Here is a 17676-nt window from a genome sequence, read left to right on the forward strand (position 1 = left end):
GTTATGACGTGCGGGTCGCATCCTCGGTGTGTTTGTTGGTTCTCTCGGAGGAGTCGTAACACTTTAACGACCAAACTTCAGTGTGTCGTCGGTCTGTACTAACGGTCGCTATCGGCCCGCTGCTGCAACACAAACCACACACGGTAAGAACCATTAAACACTAACATTGAAATGACATTAGAATAAACAGTATTCTGTTCGTTAAACTAAACGTTGCAACTTCACGCCCCGAAAACCCGAGAGAGAGAGAGCGGAACAGGCTAAAGTTAGCATTAGCCGCCACTAGCTACAAGGGAGGCGACCGTTTGTCTCTAGCTTCAAAAAGCCCTTAAAGTTAAAACGCAAACGTCATAATATTTCACATTAATGTCCTTTTATTTGACCCAACATTTAAGCAGCTTACTGCTAACACCTTTAGCATTTTGTGTGGCGTTAACAAACGTTGGAAGTCGTTGACAAGTTAGCATTGAAGCTGTGTAGCTAGTATGTTATTATCATTATTATCATTCAAATAGTCCGTCACAGAACGTCACGCGGGGATGATTATGAATATGTCTCAAGTAAAGTGACAGTTTCATTGTAATGTAATTGGTGTTGTGTTTCAATGAGGACAGTAATGGACTTATGGTAGGCTAATTACAACATTCCGGTCCGCGAGCGTGAATGTGAAACTCGACAAATATGACGTATTTAGAGCTAACGATGACGTGTTTTCGGGTGGGGGAGACGGTCTCGCGACCCGCGGCGACACCCTTTTTCAGCTGAAAACACGTCGATTGTCGCCGGAGGGGCGACACGATACGGTCCGACGGCGAAGTTTAAATTAGCCGTGTAACTAAAGCCCCACCCTTCCCTTCCAGGGCTTAATGTTTATTGTCTGTCGGCCCTGAAAAGAACGGTTTCTGATCGGAAACGGATCGATGACCATGAAACACGACGCGTCTGTGTGGTTTTCATCATTTTGGACCCAAATGATTCATGTGAATAATATTTTGAGTACTTCTACAAAGTTAGTTAAAACCTTTTTGCCCCCCTGGTGGCCTGATTAGGTACAATAATATAATAAACATGTTATTTTAAATTGTAGCAGAAATACTACGGACTAATGCATTATAATCAATTATAATTGTATCCCTTTTAGTTGTTAATAACCAAATGACCGGTAACGTCCTCATTTGCCTGGCATCCCTAGACTTATACACATTGTACACCAGTTATACAAAATGAAAATGCATACAAGGCAAGCATATGATGACACATTGTGATACAACATATTGTAGATTGGCTATTTTTGGTCTATGCTGGTGTCAGGGGGACGGTTACATAATTACATTTGCACATAACTGGAATCTACGGTCTGCTTGTAACTATCCTAACTATTAACAGTGATTTAACCACCCTAACTTTTAGTAACTGTGATATAACCATCCGAACTATTAGGAGTGATTTAACCATCCTAACTTTTAGTAACTGTGATATAACCATCCGAACTATTAGGAGTGATTTAACCATCCTAACTTTTAGTAACTGTGATATAACCATCCGAACTATTAGGAGTGATTTAAACACCCTAACTTTTAGTAACTGTGATATAACCATCCAAACTATTAGGAGTGGTTTAACCATCATAGCTATTAGGATCAGTGATTCAACTAACTATTAGGATCAGTGATTTAACTATTAGGATCAGTGATTTAACTATTAGGATCAGTGATTTAACTAACTATTAGGATCAGTGATTCAACTAACTATTAGCATCAGTGATTTAACTATTAGGATCAGTGATTTAACTAACTATTAGGATCAGTGATTTAACTATTAGGATCAGTGATTTAACTATTAGTATCAGTGATTTAACTATTAGGATCAGTGATTTAACTAACTATTAGGATCAGTGATTCAACTAACTATTAGCATCAGTGATTTAACTATTAGGATCAGTGATTTAACTAACTATTAGGAGCAGTGATTCAACTAACTATTAGGATCAGTGATTCAACTAACTATTAGCATCAGTGATTTAACTATTAGGATCAGTGATTTAACTAACTATTAGGATCAGTGATTTAACTATTAGGATCAGTGATTTAACTAACTATTAGGATCAGTGATTTAACTATTAGGATCAGTGATTTAACTAACTATTAGGATCAGTGATTTAACTAACTATTAGGATCAGTGATTTAACTATTAGGATCAGTGATTTAACTAACTATTAGGAGCAGTGATTCAACTAACTATTAGGATCAGTGATTCAACTAACTATTAGGATCAGTGATTTAACTATTAGGATCAGTGATATAACTAACTATTAGGATCAGTGATTTAACCAACTATTAGGATCAGTGATTTAACTATTAGGATCAGTGATTTAAGTTAACTCACCGTAACTATTAGGATCAGTGATTTAACTAACTATTAGGAGCAGTGATTCAACTAACTATTAGGATCAGTGATTCAACTAACTATTAGCATCAGTGATTTAACTATTAGGATCAGTGATTTAACTAACTATTAGGATCAGTGATTTAACTATTAGGATCAGTGATTTAACTAACTATTAGGATCAGTGATTTAACTATTAGGATCAGTGATTTAACTAACTATTAGGATCAGTGATTTAACTAACTATTAGGATCAGTGATTTAACTATTAGGATCAGTGATTTAACTAACTATTAGGAGCAGTGATTCAACTAACTATTAGGATCAGTGATTTAACTATTAGGATCAGTGATTTAACTATTAGGATCAGTGATTTAACTATTAGGATCAGTGATATAACTAACTATTAGGATCAGTGATTTAACCAACTATTAGGATCAGTGATTTAACTATTAGGATCAGTGATTTAAGTTAACTCACCGTAACTATTAAGAGCAGTGATTTAACTCACCGTAACTATTAGGAGCAGTGGGAGAATTGTTTTGAATTTAAAAAAAAAGTTTTTGGATTGAGAATCGATTTTGAATTGAATCGTGACCCCAAGAATCTGAATCGAATGGTGGGACACCCAAAGATTCACAGCCCTACCGAGCATAGACATGGTAACGCCACGCCTGCCTCTGATTGGCCTACCCTACCTAATCCATTTATTTATCGGCAGAGCTGTCGACTATTCAATTTGGCTGATGGTCACTTTGTGGCATCCCTAGGTATAATACAAGAGAATGACCGCTTGTCACACGCGACAGAAACTTTTATTTTTGTAGAAGGGAAACAAATATTGTTTATGCCGTTGGCCTGTTTATTTGTTTGTTTTTATTTGTGTAAACTTGAAACATTTATTGTACTTTAAAAAGGTTTTAATACTTAAATAGTATTAGTTTACTACAATTAGATTAATACCTTGATCTTTATTTTTTTTAGTATAATAGTATTACTATAATTTGATTAATACACTATAATCAACACTAACACTTTAATTTAGAACACAGCCAAATCAAACCATAGTACATATGTGTTCAATCAATTATTCAATCAAAGCAAACCGCACAAACAATATTAGTTTGCCTCTTCTACTTTTTTCAAGTTACTTTTTCAAGTTACTGTTGCGTGTTGCCATTCTCTTGTACTTATGTATTAATTCCCACCCTTCCATCTCGGAGGACGGGCAAGGCGGGCAGTGTCGGTAGGCCAATCAGAGGCAGGCGGGGCGTTACCATGTCTATGCTCGGACGTAGAATAGATATACGCCTTTCTCAAGGACACTTCAACACCTAGGTAAGGACGCTCTGGGGACAAATGAGCCCTACCTCCAGAGCCGTTTGTCGGTTCATTACAATGAACAATACCTGTGATCATAAAGGCATCAAAAGTAGCAGATCCACAATCGTTTAATACCAAACTTAAAACAAACGACTGATGATGTGAGATCCTGAAATATGCTTCCTTGTACATCTGTTGTGTGGAGGAGTGTTGTGTTTTGAAGAGAATAATCACTGAAGCATATTGCAATCATAAATGCCTTAAGGTCAGCCCTGGCTGCATTCCCACCACTTTCCCATGTCAACGGTGCCTTTTTTTCCAGTTGGTTCAGTGTCTTGCTCAAGGACACTTTGTCTTTAACACTACCCAATTCCATATTCCACTGTGTGTAAAAAACCCTGATGTAACCCGACGGCATGTCCTGATGTGTCTTCCTGTGTTTCCTGCAGAGCCGGCAGCACGTGTGAACGTCCATCAGCAGCGAGCGTGCAGATCCAGCGGATCTCCTCGCCAGATGTAGAGGGAGTTGTCGTCTCCTGTCTGCTCTGCTGTCAGCCGTGTACTCGGTAAGAGTTACAGACCTGTAAAGGTCCATTAGGTACCTCCTATGATGGGAATCATGAAAATAACTAACATTGGTCGGTGTCGGTGTGTTTGCAGATATATTGCGCAACATTAACTAAATGTAGAAGTCTTAAGTGGTTAAAGAATTTGTTCTGATCCTTTTGAACCCATTTTGACCTGAGATCGGATTCTAAAAATGTCTTCTAAATCCTGACAGTTTTCTGAAAAAGCTATGTTTCTATGTCGGTTGTTCTTCGATTTTTCAAAAATAGCAGACCTACAAGCTCTAGACCTGGCCAATGTCAGTGTGTTTGCAGATATATTGCGCAACATTAACTAAATGTAGAAGAATTTATTCTTATCCTTTTTAATAATAATAAAAAAAAACTCCTCCAAAACGAAATACTAGTATACCGTAAGTAAGAAACAGCTGTCATCCAAAGCCATGATTTTGAAGTTTGAACTTGTAATCTGTTTCTTGTTTGCTAACGGTCGTCAACAAAGAAGCATTGTGTCTCTGGCCTATCGGCCAACGTCCCAAACCGAACCCAGCCAAGGTCATCACCTTGATAAAACGTTTTTAAAAGTTGGACCCCTATATCTAATGAGAGCAAAGCTTTATGCTTCTCGCTAATCTGATATCTAATGGCAAACTTCACCCTGGTCTTATGTATGTATGGTCTATATGTTAAGTTAATTCTAGTTTCTCCATTTGCATACATTGATAACCAAATCATATTCCTGATTGATACCTCGTCAAACATCATTGACCCCAAACTACACTGTCAAATCATTTGTCTTAATTTAACCCATTCTGACCGGGAACCCGTTTTGGTGTTAGCATCATGTTATGCTTTAGCTATTGAAAAATAGCAGATCTACAAGCTCATAGCGCGCCACCGAGTGGCGCGCTACGAGCTTGTAGGTCTGCTATTTTTGAAAAATCGAAGAGCGACTGACATTTTTAGAATCTGATCTCAGGTCAGAATGGGTTAATCAGACCAGTGTGTGTCCCGTGGAAACCTCGTATGAATCTGATCTCAGGTCAGAATGGGTTAAAGAACCGAATGGCTTTGGTTCCATTCGTGCACTGGTTCCAATGGTTCTGTGGGCTGTGTGTAGTGTTCTGCATGGGTGCTTACAATGGGTCTTTGTGGAGAGCCTCATGTGCCCGTCTCTTCATTGTGGGCATATACTGGTGGCGTTTCATACGTCGTCGTTGGAATTGCAAATGCCCCGTTGAGCGTGGAGCGCCACAGAGCGCGTTCTGTGTGCTTTGTCTCACAGCAGCGTCTGACACAAAAAAAAACGTCCCACAGAAATGATGCAAGTCCGTGTGACATTGTCAAATTATTGTTAACCCATTCTGACCCGAGATCAGATTCATACGAGGTTCCCTCTGGACACACACTGGTCTGATTAACCCATTCTGACCTGAGATCAGATTCTAAAAATGTCAGTCGTTTTTTCAAAAATAGCAGATCTACGAGGCGCGCTACGAGCTCGTAGATCTGCTATTTTTCAATAGCTAAAGCATAACATGATGCTAGCACCAAAACGGGTTCCCGTTCAGAATGCGTTAAGCTCGGTAGATTCAGAAAGATTTCATGATCGCCCACCTCTTTCTCATATCTTACGGTTTACACGTCAAATGAGCATAATAATGATCTGCATCATAGAATAAGATAAGAGCTCATACAGTTGATTCAACATACACAGCGCTCTCTATGTCCAGATTCCCAGCTGTGATTGTTGACCATGCCAGGCAGACAGTCGTGTCACAACCACCTATGGGCTGAGCCTGAGACAATAACCTCTTATGTGATACCGTGGGGTTGAACTCATTCCTGCAATGTTTTGTTTATTTTTCTTCAGAATATATATATATACTGTATGTATTTATTTGTTCAACAGAGCATGGTTATCCCATTTTGACCTGAGATCAGAACAAATACAAATAGTTATATTTACAGAGTTAAAATAATGGAAAGCAGCAGCAGTTTGTGGTACTGTGTAATGACAGTTGTGTACGGTGTGTCACCGGGGGGACATGACAGCAGGAACCACAGGCCCGAGTTTGTAGCTGGGCTATGTTTGCAAAAAGGTTTACAGGGAGAAATGTGAGATGTATTCCACTTTATTGAACTTATTACAAAATAGTCATTTTATTACTTTATTACAAAATAATCAGTCAAGTCTACTAGTGTTCTCCGTCATTGGATTGTGCCGGACCGAAAGACGTGACATGGGCGAGGCTCTAGTTTTGTGTTTCTAAAAGTGTAATAACTTGTCTTTTTCTCTCTCTCTCTCTCTCTCTCTCTCTCCCAGACCCCAGTTCCAGTCCAGTGACGTCAGGCCACCATGCGTGAATACAAGCTAGTGGTGTTGGGATCGGGAGGCGTGGGAAAATCTGCACTGGTGAGTGATGTATATCCAGCTCACTGAAGTTGGAGTGCCTTTCCTATATATATATATATATATATATATATATATATATATATATATATATACCATATTCTTGGCCCTTCTCCAGGGCAGCGCCATTGAGGTCTTTGAGTGGTGCAACCACTCCTGTGGACAGCTATGCGTGTCCCTGGCTGGCTGTCCCGAGTGTCCGAGCACGGAAATAGTGCTCACGCTACACTACACTTAACACGTCGGAATGCTAAAGACGTGTATTATTATTATACATGTCTTATCAAAGAAAACCGCGGGATGCCCTATGACGTCTGCAGACGTCTTAAGGTGTTTCATATTGACTAGAGCGGTGCCCGTTGGTCACTGGCCTACTTGGAACGATGCGAGTTTGAAATGTATTACGTCTTTCCATTTCATACCCATATATGGAGTTCTTTGTCAGGCATGCCCCAAATAGGGAGTCTATGCAGACGTCAGAACAGCATTGTAATGTCAGAACAGGCCAGCTCCATATATGGAGAGCTAGAGGTGATCTGGATTCGGGCCCTGTCCGGAGACTGGGCTAGCTTTTATGTTGGTTTATGCATTATAGATAAGATGGATAAATGTAGGCCCCGGTCTTAAGCTACATCTGGCTAGCTCTAGAATGCTAGTGCACGATGTACACGAGAGCCATGACTTGAAAATGAAAATGGCCGCGCCCATTAACTCCTCGTCTGTTTACCCTTTCCAGATGCTTTCATCTCGGATTCTAAATCACAGATTACGATTTCTAAACAAAACGAGCGTCGTTTACGCCGATTTTGGCCGCTTCGCACAGATTATGTTTCGGGTGACTTGGATATGCGACCCGATAGATTTAACGTTGGTGGCTTTGGCTCTCTGTTCACAGACCTGGGGGTAACTTTTGCCTCAAAACAAAACCCGCTCAGAATGGAAGGCATGGCAGAGGCTACAATAATTAATTCATTATTAGCGGGAAACGGAAGCTTTAAAAAAAATATATATAGCCCAAAGAACGCTACAGATTATAATAAGCAGACATGGCAACACTGGTAAACAGGAGACTCCCCCTTGATATCATGGGTCTCCCTACCCCCCCCTGTGTACGTGGGCCTGGCCTGGTATAAGGCCTGGTATAAGAACCCAGGTGTACCACCTCAAGGAGGCCATCCCTGCCTGAGCGGATGAGCTTCATGCAGTATAGTGAGGCAGAGTATAGTGAGGCAGATGTCTTGTCTGAGGGTGCAAATCACTCTTGTATTAATTCAGATATTTATTCATTCATAATATGAATTATACAAAACACACGTGAATGTTACCAAATGCATCAACGTTCAGCGTTCTTATCTAACCATTATATAAGCCAGGTTCACAATTGGTTTGCTGTCGTGTGACGGAGCATGCATTAGGCTTTAGGTGTCGGCCTCGATGTACCGATGCATTCTTATTGTTATTCTCCCAATAGAATAAACAGACATGTCTTGTCGTGTTCTACTTATGTATGCCGTCCCTCTGTCTTTTGCTCCTTCCAGACAGTCCAATTTGTACAAGGTATTTTCGTGGAGAAGTACGACCCCACAATAGAAGACTCCTACAGAAAGGTGAGCCCATTTCACATGCGTCTGATTCCATACGTTGTCCTACGACGGTGTCGCGCGCTAAGAAATAGCAGCTCTACAAGCTGCGAGCGACATGCATAAACGAAGCATTACTTCATTAATGAATGGCTCATTCACTGTCTCCTACTTTCAAATGTATTGCACTTTTGAAATACTCTAAAATGAAGATGATGTCTTTTTCTTCCGACAGCAAGTGGAGGTGGATGGGCAGCAATGCATGCTGGAAATCCTCGACACTGCGGGAACAGTAAGTACAAGCGCATCCTTTTGTTTTATTTCTATTTTCCCTAAGGAAGATTTGTCATGGACACACACACACACAGTAACTGCAGTTAAATTGAATTTGAAATAGAATGATGTCATCACAATGTTGATACCAAGGAATTTGGTCAAAGTGATCGTCTTTGATTTGATTGATATGTCCCAGCCCTACTTTGAAGTACACGTTTGATGCAACATTCAGGTTAGGCAGGTTCGGCAAGTTGGCATTTATCTGCACTTCGAGCCTGCCCAGAACCAGGATGGCTGTCGAGGGTTTGGTTACTATGGCAACTGGACCTGACTCACTGTGGGTGTTATGTAAAATGGACTGAAGCAAATGAAGGCAATCTAACTGATAATTAAGCCTTGATTATCCAGTTAGCTTGCTCTGTGAAATGTCCCCCATCTCAACAGTCGTAGGCTGGTAATTGCCTACATTTTCGCCCAGTCAAAATTGGTCAGTTCAAATGAGTATTTTGTGGGGTCACGGCCTGAAAAGGTTGAAAACCACAACCCACTGCTATAAATGTAACTGGTATTACAATGTAACTTGCTGAACCGTGCGGTCAGTCCACCCCCGTAATCCCAAGGCAGCAAAGCGGGCGTCTCGACGGCGTCTTCGCGTCGACGGCTTCACGACAACACGTCTCTTTGTGGTCTCGTGATTCCACAGGAGCAGTTCACGGCCATGAGGGACCTGTACATGAAGAACGGCCAGGGCTTCGCCTTGGTCTACTCCATCACCGCGCAGTCCACGTTTAACGACCTCCAGGACCTCCGCGAGCAGATCCTCCGAGTTAAAGACACGGAGGACGTGAGTGGAACACAAGGCAGCGTCTTTTATCGACTCATAGTGCAGCTCTCCGTTTCTCAAAGCAGTGTTTTTACTGTTGTGGTTAGCGATGTGCCGATACAGGAACCCATAACCTGCACGTCGGGTCGATACCGAGTACCGATCAGATATCGGGATTTGTTTTTGGCTTTAAGCCCTGAAATAATCATAGACAAACACAAATAACTTTGTTTGCATGTTCTCCCCGTGTCCCCTAGGGTAGGTACCCTCACAAAAAACATGCAGTAATCCTGGTCACTAAACTGCCTCCCCCTGGCCAGCCGGGGCGCCTGATAGAGGGGAAAGGAACTGGTTGGAATAACGTGTTCCTTCCACGCGCTACGTCCAACCAGGGAAACTCCCCCCCTGTCAGGTGTAAAGGAGCAACTTGGACACTCAGGCATGAAGGAAGCATGAGTTCAAGTCCGTTGCGCTCCCCATGTCCCCCATATATGGGGACTAGGTTGGTGGAGGGTGTGTAGAGCCCAGGATCACATTAGATGATTGACACAGGGGTGAAAAATGGGTTACAAAATCGTGGGATAAAAATATATATATATATTAAAAAAAAACTCAAATAACTATGACAGTGGTTGCATTATTCCATTTTGGCCTGACCTCGAAATTGTCTTCTGAATCCTCCAGTTTTCTGAAATAAATATTTTCACGATTTTTCCAAAAATGGCAGACCTACAAGCTCGTAGCGCGCCACTCGGTGAGTTTGTAGATCTGCCCCCCCCCCCCCCCCCCCCCCCGATACCGGTATTGGTATGGCAACAACTGTTAATTGTGGTCTCTGTACGGTATTCAGGTTCCTATGATCCTGGTGGGGAACAAGTGTGACCTGGAGGATGAGCGCGTGGTGGGCAAGGAGCAGGGGCAGAACCTGGCCCGGCAGTGGAGCAACTGTGCCTTTCTAGAGACCTCAGCCAAATCAAAGATCAACGTTAACGAGGTGAATTGAACATTGTGACGTCACACGCACGTTTTAACGAGGCAATTAAACACAACGATTACCTCCATCGGTCACGCTGCAAAGTGTCGACGGGATATTTTTTACCAAACGGACAAGTTGAGCTCGGAACTATTTCTATATAAACCTTTTACCTTTTTTTAAATATATATATATATATATATATAGTGAGCAACGTATTTTGAGGTAAATTTGGATGAAAATAAAACTGCAACGGCATTTTTATTGTTAGAAAGTATGCCCATTTAAAGGGAAACTCTGCAGATTTTCAACCTAAATCCCAAAGAAATGTACAGTAGACATGCCAAACTACATCATGTCTACTGTACTCTACATCATCATCATCCTCACATTAGAACAACAGGGATTTAGGCTGAAAGTATATATGTATTAATGATTTAATTAATGTGCCAATTGTCATATGTCTGCATATGATATGGTGAATACAGTCTGAGCAAACAATCCTCATATTTCTAATTTCTATTTGACTCCCATTATTTCCTGTTAACTTCCACAGAGTTGCAATCGTGAATATTCCCATAATTGTGAATCCCTAGTTCCATGTCATTTTAGAACTCCTTACCCATCTAGAGAACTGGAAAACGGGAACTGAAAGGTGTCATCAACCCAACCACGTGTGCTTGCTGCCGCAACATGCTCACACTTCCCAACCTAAAAAGTTCTATACTTTTCTTTTTATGATGTTGTAGATTTTCTATGATCTGGTGAGACAGATCAACAGGAAAACGCCGATGGAAAAGAAGAAGGCGAAAAAGAAGTCAAATTGCACGGTGCTCTAAAACGACCCAGGCAGCAAAGCAGCTCCACGCCAGGTGAGTTGGGATCTGGGGGGTGTTGGGACGCACGCCAGAGGAGAACAGAACCGTGCCTGCTGGGGAAAGCATGCTCGCATCATGCGAGAGGGGAAGCTCTGCCAGACCAGGCATGGCTTCCCAGCAGGCAATGGAGTTCGTTGCTGCCGGGGAAGAAACCTCTTATCTATACATATTCTACGGTTTTTTTCTCCCCCCCCACATAAATGAACCCATAACCGGGCGGGAACCATTTTTGGTGTTTTAAGCATTCTGTTCTACTTTAGCTATTGGAAAATAGCAGATCTACAAGCTCATAGCGCGCCACTACGAGCTTGTAGGTCTGCTATTTTTGAAAAATTCAGAGCGAAACGTTTTTAACTCATATCTTTGCTTCTGGGGGGGGGGGGGGGGGGGGGCCTCCCTGGAACAACATATTTTCAGATGGGGGTCGGCGGCCAATTACATGTTTCTGGGGGTCCTTGACATGAAAATGTTTGAGAACTACTGACATGGAAACATGAGGTTTTTCGAGAAAACCGCCAGGATTTTGAAGGCATTTGTAGAATCTTTTCTCAGGTCAAAATGGGTATTTGATCATACTACACTAACTATAGCGTCAAACAAAAGCATCAAAAGTAGTCTAAATCTACTTTCACCATGACGCGCGTCGTGCTTGATGATCTGCTACTTTTCATGTTTTTTTATCCTGAAAAGTAACAAACTGACAGAGATGAGTTACTAGGCCTACATCATGTGAAATTGGAAGGCACTCCAGACTCGGAAAGTCAGGCATTTTCTTTGCACATTCAGTGTGAGGAAGTTTGATAAATGTGTCATTTTCACACATTTGTGTCACTTTCACAACCCGTCAGCTATGTTTGCTGTTTTTGTGTGATACCATTGGTTCATTATGTGCTACTATAGGTTTAGTTAATTCTATCAAGGGTTTTCAAAGGCCCTATGTTTGCTAGTAAACACTGGCTTTATATTTAAATGGCTACAACATACAAAATGTTATAAATGACGGGTTGAAAGGTTGGGGGAAAAAGCTTAGTCAATATTAACACTTATTTGCCACACACGCGAAAGCAGTCGTACTCGCAAACCGCCTTTGCCAACGCGAGATCTCTTGGGTTGGTTTAATGTAATTTAACCCATTCTGACCGGGCACCCATTTTGGTGTTGGCATCATGTTATGCTTTAGCTATTGAAAAATAGCAGATCTACAAGCTCATATCGCGCCACCGAGTGGCGCGATACGAGCTTGTAGGTCTGCTATTTTTGAAGAATCGAAGAACGACTGACATTTTTAGAATCTGATCTCAGGTCAGAATGGGTTAATCAGACCAGTGTGTGTCCAGTGGAAACCTCGTATGTGAATCTGATCTCAGGTCAGAATGGGTTAATACAGAAGTAATGATGTGATGGTTTGCCAAAAGTTGCGTTCAGTGTTCTAGGGTTAACTGGTTGGCTGTATGTAGAACAGCAAGACCATGTTTAGAACATGCTGTTTTTCAATAGCTAAAGTATAACATAATACTACTTAGTTGAAACACCAAAAAGGGGTTAATCCCGTCCAGAATGGGTTAATGGTGAATCACTGACCTGTGGCTCAGGAGGTAGAGCGTGTCCTTGAGCAAGACACTGAACCCTTATTTGCTGCCCTTATGAGCAGCTTGGCGCCCTGCATGGTTTCCACCGCTAGGGCTGTCAAGATTACAAATTTGAGTTGAAGATTAATTGTCACACAAATAATAGTTTTTTCCTCCCCCCCCCTGTTAGAAATGGAAATTGCAACGTTCCAATGGATCGTTTGTGCAATTTGTGATTACGAAACCTTAAAAGGCAGAGCAGATATAACCCATAACTTAAAACGTACGGAGAAATCAATGACGCATTTAACACTTTTTTTCTATATTTCTCTCCGAAACATGTACAAAATAGCTGATCTACAAAATCAAGCTTGTAGCTCAACTAGCTTTGTTGTAAGCTTGTAGATTATTATAATTGAAAATGTGGGAACATTTTTCAACATGGAAACATGGAATGTGTAAATGAATGGGTGGACACACAGTACAACGCCTTGAACGGTCGGAACGACTAGAAAGGTGCCGTATGTAAATGCAGTCCATTTATCATGTCTCTTGTTTCTTTTTTTTTGTGCAGAACCATGTAATGAATTAACTGTTGCCCAATTGGACGTGCCAGGATCCCAAAGCCCCCCCCCCCCCCCCCCACACACACACACACACACCCATGGCTGACAGACATAACTTCACCGCTGCTCCAGAGAAGAGATGCGGAAGACATTACATTGGACATGTTTGTCTGTTTGTTTTGTTTCTCTGTGTCATCATTGCCATTCTCGTGTGTGGTGACACCTTATGATTCTTGTGTTCTGTTCTATTTAAAGATCTCACTCTTGTTGTGGGGGGGGGGGGGGGGGGGGGGGGTGTTATTAAAATAGGGCCGTGGGTTGTGTATTCATTTATCAGAGCTAAAACTGTTTTACTGAAAGTAACATGTTTGTCTTCTTTTTCCCCTCTTGAACATTTCAACGAAACTGTACCAGTGGTTCTTAAAAGTGGGTTTTCCTGGGGGGGTTTTCAAATGGACCCTTTGCAGGTCTAACACTGAGAACGTACAAATGGAACCAAAATGAACCTGTACGGGTCCATTTGGTTCCATTTATACCCTCAGGAGTTATGGGGGTGGGTCCTGGAAGTGAAACATACAAACGTTTGAGACCCTCGTCTGGACTATACTGTAGGTTTGCAAAATAAATCGTTGTTGTCCTCTTCCTCGTACCTTTTCTGCACTAACGGTGTCTGCAGAATTGCATCATGGTCCATAAGTCTGTTGCTTCTACTTACGAGGACGTGTATTCATGACGTAACATCTTTTCCTAAGTGACTTTGTTTGTATCAAAAAGCTTCAAGGCATAATTCATATTTCCCATAATATATTCTAATTCCTTTTTTTTTTTTTTTTTTTGCATAATGAATTGCTAAGGAAATTAGTATTTTATAGACTGATATGGGGTGGATGGGAGGGGGTTGTCTTGAGGCTGAAAATGTATTGTACTAAAAACCAACTCTAATATTGCTTCTTGTGTTTACCCTGTCACAAATGATTTTTTTCCAGCTTTTATGAATGATTAAATTTTAGTACATTTTCATTATTCTTTGGAGTTTGCTTAAAATTATTGGATGTCGTTGATAATGGTTGAAGGTGATTTTTCATATAGCCGCGAGCAACCTATAGATGCTTTGAAGTTGCAATACCTTCCATTGACGGTCCATTCATGAAACATTACACTTGCCAATATTGCATCTCTACATGACAGCTTAGGTTATCCTCTGTCTTCACTCCATGGAGTGAAGAAAAATCCACCTTTCTGTCAAACTCTGGGCAGTTGAGATTCTTTCTAACTTGTCAGAGTTGTTGAAGCACTCGTTTGAAAATGTGATTTACAACGAGCGCTTCCAAACGCGAAGACAAAGTGGCTCATAAAATCTTTAAACAGTGGATTTTTTTTCTTTTTGAGTGGTGCAAGGAACAGCAATGTCTGTGACGTTAACCCACCCACCCACCTATGTGACTGTGAGCACGAGTATGACAATTAGTACCAGTAGGGGTGCTGTTTGCCAGAAACAGAGAGAGATAAAGTGCTGCACTTTGGCTGCTAATGAGAGAGAGAGGGGAGTTGCACCACTCAGTTCACACAGGTGTGATTTTTTTAAATAAAGTAAGTACAGTTACTCAAGTGCTGTACTCTAATACAATTTTGAGGTACTTTTACTTTACTGGAGTATTTCCAATTTTCCCGACTTTTACTTCTACTCCACTACATTGTATGACATTTTTAGTCACTAGTTACTTTGTAGATCTTGATTATTATTGCGATGCGACGCATTGTGAGCTTAGTTAGATCCATCTTCAAAATGTTTCTGAACATTTTATACATGTGAACACTTGTGAAATGGGACCTATACATAATCACTTGCCATAACGCGCTGACGTGACACTGAGGAAGACACTCAACCCCTCCGAACTTCTCCCAGGGCGCTGCATAGAGCGGTTCACTTCAAGGGAAAAGGGCCCGCTCTATATATACTCAGGACAGTCTTATAAAGTTTCAGGCGTGTGTTTCTGGGTGCAGATTTAAAATGAACATTATAGAAAATGAATAAAACCCGCTCTCTCAGTCGCGTATTGCGCCCACTGCTCCTGACACGTGTGATGGCTTCAATGCAGACGGCACATTTCACTGTATATGCAAATACATGAGCAAAAGGACTGCAGAGTGCAGACCAATCATACAGAATAGGTGCTAGAACTCTCCGCTTCACCACTTAAACCCTATATACTGTATATCTTGAAGATCGGGGGTCCCCCAGGGCTCTATGCTATGTCCACTAGTATTTCCTTACACCGAATATCGCCAATCTACAAGCTCGGTGCCGGCTATTTGTGAATGTTTGCCCCGGAACAAGACCTCTGGTTCACCTTCAAGTGTTGTTAAAAAATCACACCCATGTGAACTGAGTGGTGCAACTATACCCCCCCACCTCTCTCTCTCTCTCATTATCAGGCAACAGTGCAGCACTATCTCTCTCTCTCTCTGTTTCTGGCACAACAGCGCCCCTACTGGTACTCATAGTCATACTGGTGCTCATAGTCACATCACATATAGGTGAACACGGACATCGCTGTTCCTTGGAGTGGTTGCACCACTCAAAAACAAAAACCTGCTACAGAGGCCCATGCGTGGACTGGAGTAGTCATACAAAAATGTATACTATATTTTAAAATATATTTCCAATGATTCATTGCTCTGTAAATACATGCTTGAGTCCCTGATGAAGTCATTACATGTTGATCATTGAGCTGCAGAGATCTAAAGCAGTGGTTCCCAAACCTTTTAGCTCATGGCTGGCCATAAAGAGTAATTAGATGTTTTCCCGGAAAAAAGATAGTGAAAATAGATCTACAAAGCGACACACAAATTGGTCTCGGCCCAGTTTAGGAAACAGTTGAATTTGTATCTTTATTGACGTGATGGGATTTGTGTACCGTGTAAATACTAAATAACTCTCTACACTCAACAAGGCAATTCAATGTGCTTTACATAATACTTGAAGCAAAGGAAACTCATTATGAAATAAACATAATAAGAATATACCGGTACATGACATGACATATACCATGTACTATATTAAATATTCTTTAGTTCTACTGGATCTCTTCTCCACTATAGTCCCTCCCTAACGTTTTTGACTATAGTTTTCATTGGTGATGAAATTGCCGGTATAGTCCTTAGTTTTTATTAGGAATGTCCCGATCATGTTTTTTTTGCTCCCGATCCGATTCTGATCATTTGATTATGGGTATATGCCGATACCGATTAATATATTTTTTTTTATAGCACAATAGTACAATATCCCAAATCACAGACAATATCCGGTCTAATATCATGATGGATATAATATTCATATTAGGGATGTCCCGATCACGTATCTTTTCTCCCGATCCGATACCGGTCATTTCTCATTCCATATTTTTATCTAGTTTTCGTCAGTGAAAAATAGGTAGTCGAAACATTTCTCGTCGTAGCTTTAGGCGACAACCTGCGACAACACTGCAGGCTGAATGAGAGACTGCGTTGAGTGGCTTTATAATGATGACAACAGACACATTTATGCCCATAAAGCAGCACAGTCTGTCTGTCTGTCGGTCTGTCTGCACAGTCAGCACAAAATGTCTCCGGAGCTGAGAACACATTTTCCTCAAAGCTGTTGGTTTAGATTTGACATTGATTTGGAGAATGACATTTTGATGAACTGATAAACATTAGAAATGTTCCCCGGCTCCCGCCATGGGTGGGAAAAGTATACTTTAAGTCGCTATCAGTATATAGCCTACTGCATTGTAAAAAATATACTCTATTACAAGTAATAGTCCGGGATATAGAAATGTAGCCTACTTAAAGTACCAAAAGTAGAAGGTATAGTATTATGCAGAATGTCCCATTTCACAAGTTGATGCTCCGGCTCCTGCCTCCCATCACTCTCACCACTCATCACCAATATAATAAACTCCTCCCTGTCTACTGGCTTTGTCCCTCCTGCCCTCAAGCTGGCTGCCATCACCCCCATCCTCAAGAAACCCATAGTCTTGACCCACATACACCCCCAATAAGTATACCGGCCCATCGCCAATCTCCCCTTTCTCCCCCGAAATACTGGAACGAGCAGTTGCCTCTCAACTCAAATCCCACCTGGACTGCAATAACCTCTATATGAAACCAGTACCAAAACTGTTCTCCTCAAGGTCACCAATGACATCCTCCACTCTATCGACTCTGGTTCCCTCTATACATCCTCATCCTCCTCGACCTCAGTGCTGCCTTCGACACAACGAATCACTCCATCTTCATTTCACGGCTCCACTCCTCCCTTGGTCTATGCGGCATCACCGTCCT

The 17676-nt window shown here is 41.4% G+C and overlaps 1 protein-coding gene across 1 annotated transcript; it reads left to right on the forward strand.

Moving 5' to 3' along the window:
* The first annotated feature begins 7 nt into the window (after positions 1–7).
* On the forward strand, positions 8–14375 carry rap1aa (RAP1A, member of RAS oncogene family a). Its single transcript, XM_080764766.1, has 9 exons — positions 8–143; positions 4157–4273; positions 6600–6689; positions 8225–8293; positions 8502–8558; positions 9246–9386; positions 10216–10359; positions 11088–11210; positions 13359–14375. The coding sequence occupies exons 3-8, from the start codon at positions 6633–6635 to the stop codon at positions 11175–11177; spliced, it is 558 nt and encodes a 185-aa protein (XP_080620892.1). The 5' UTR covers positions 8–143; positions 4157–4273; positions 6600–6632; the 3' UTR covers positions 11178–11210; positions 13359–14375.
* Positions 14376–17676: the final 3301 nt, after the last annotated feature.

This window comes from Protomyctophum bolini (genome assembly GCF_963924005.1).
Source record: "Protomyctophum bolini genome assembly, chromosome: 5".
NCBI classification, from domain to species: Eukaryota; Metazoa; Chordata; class Actinopteri; order Myctophiformes; family Myctophidae; genus Protomyctophum; species Protomyctophum bolini.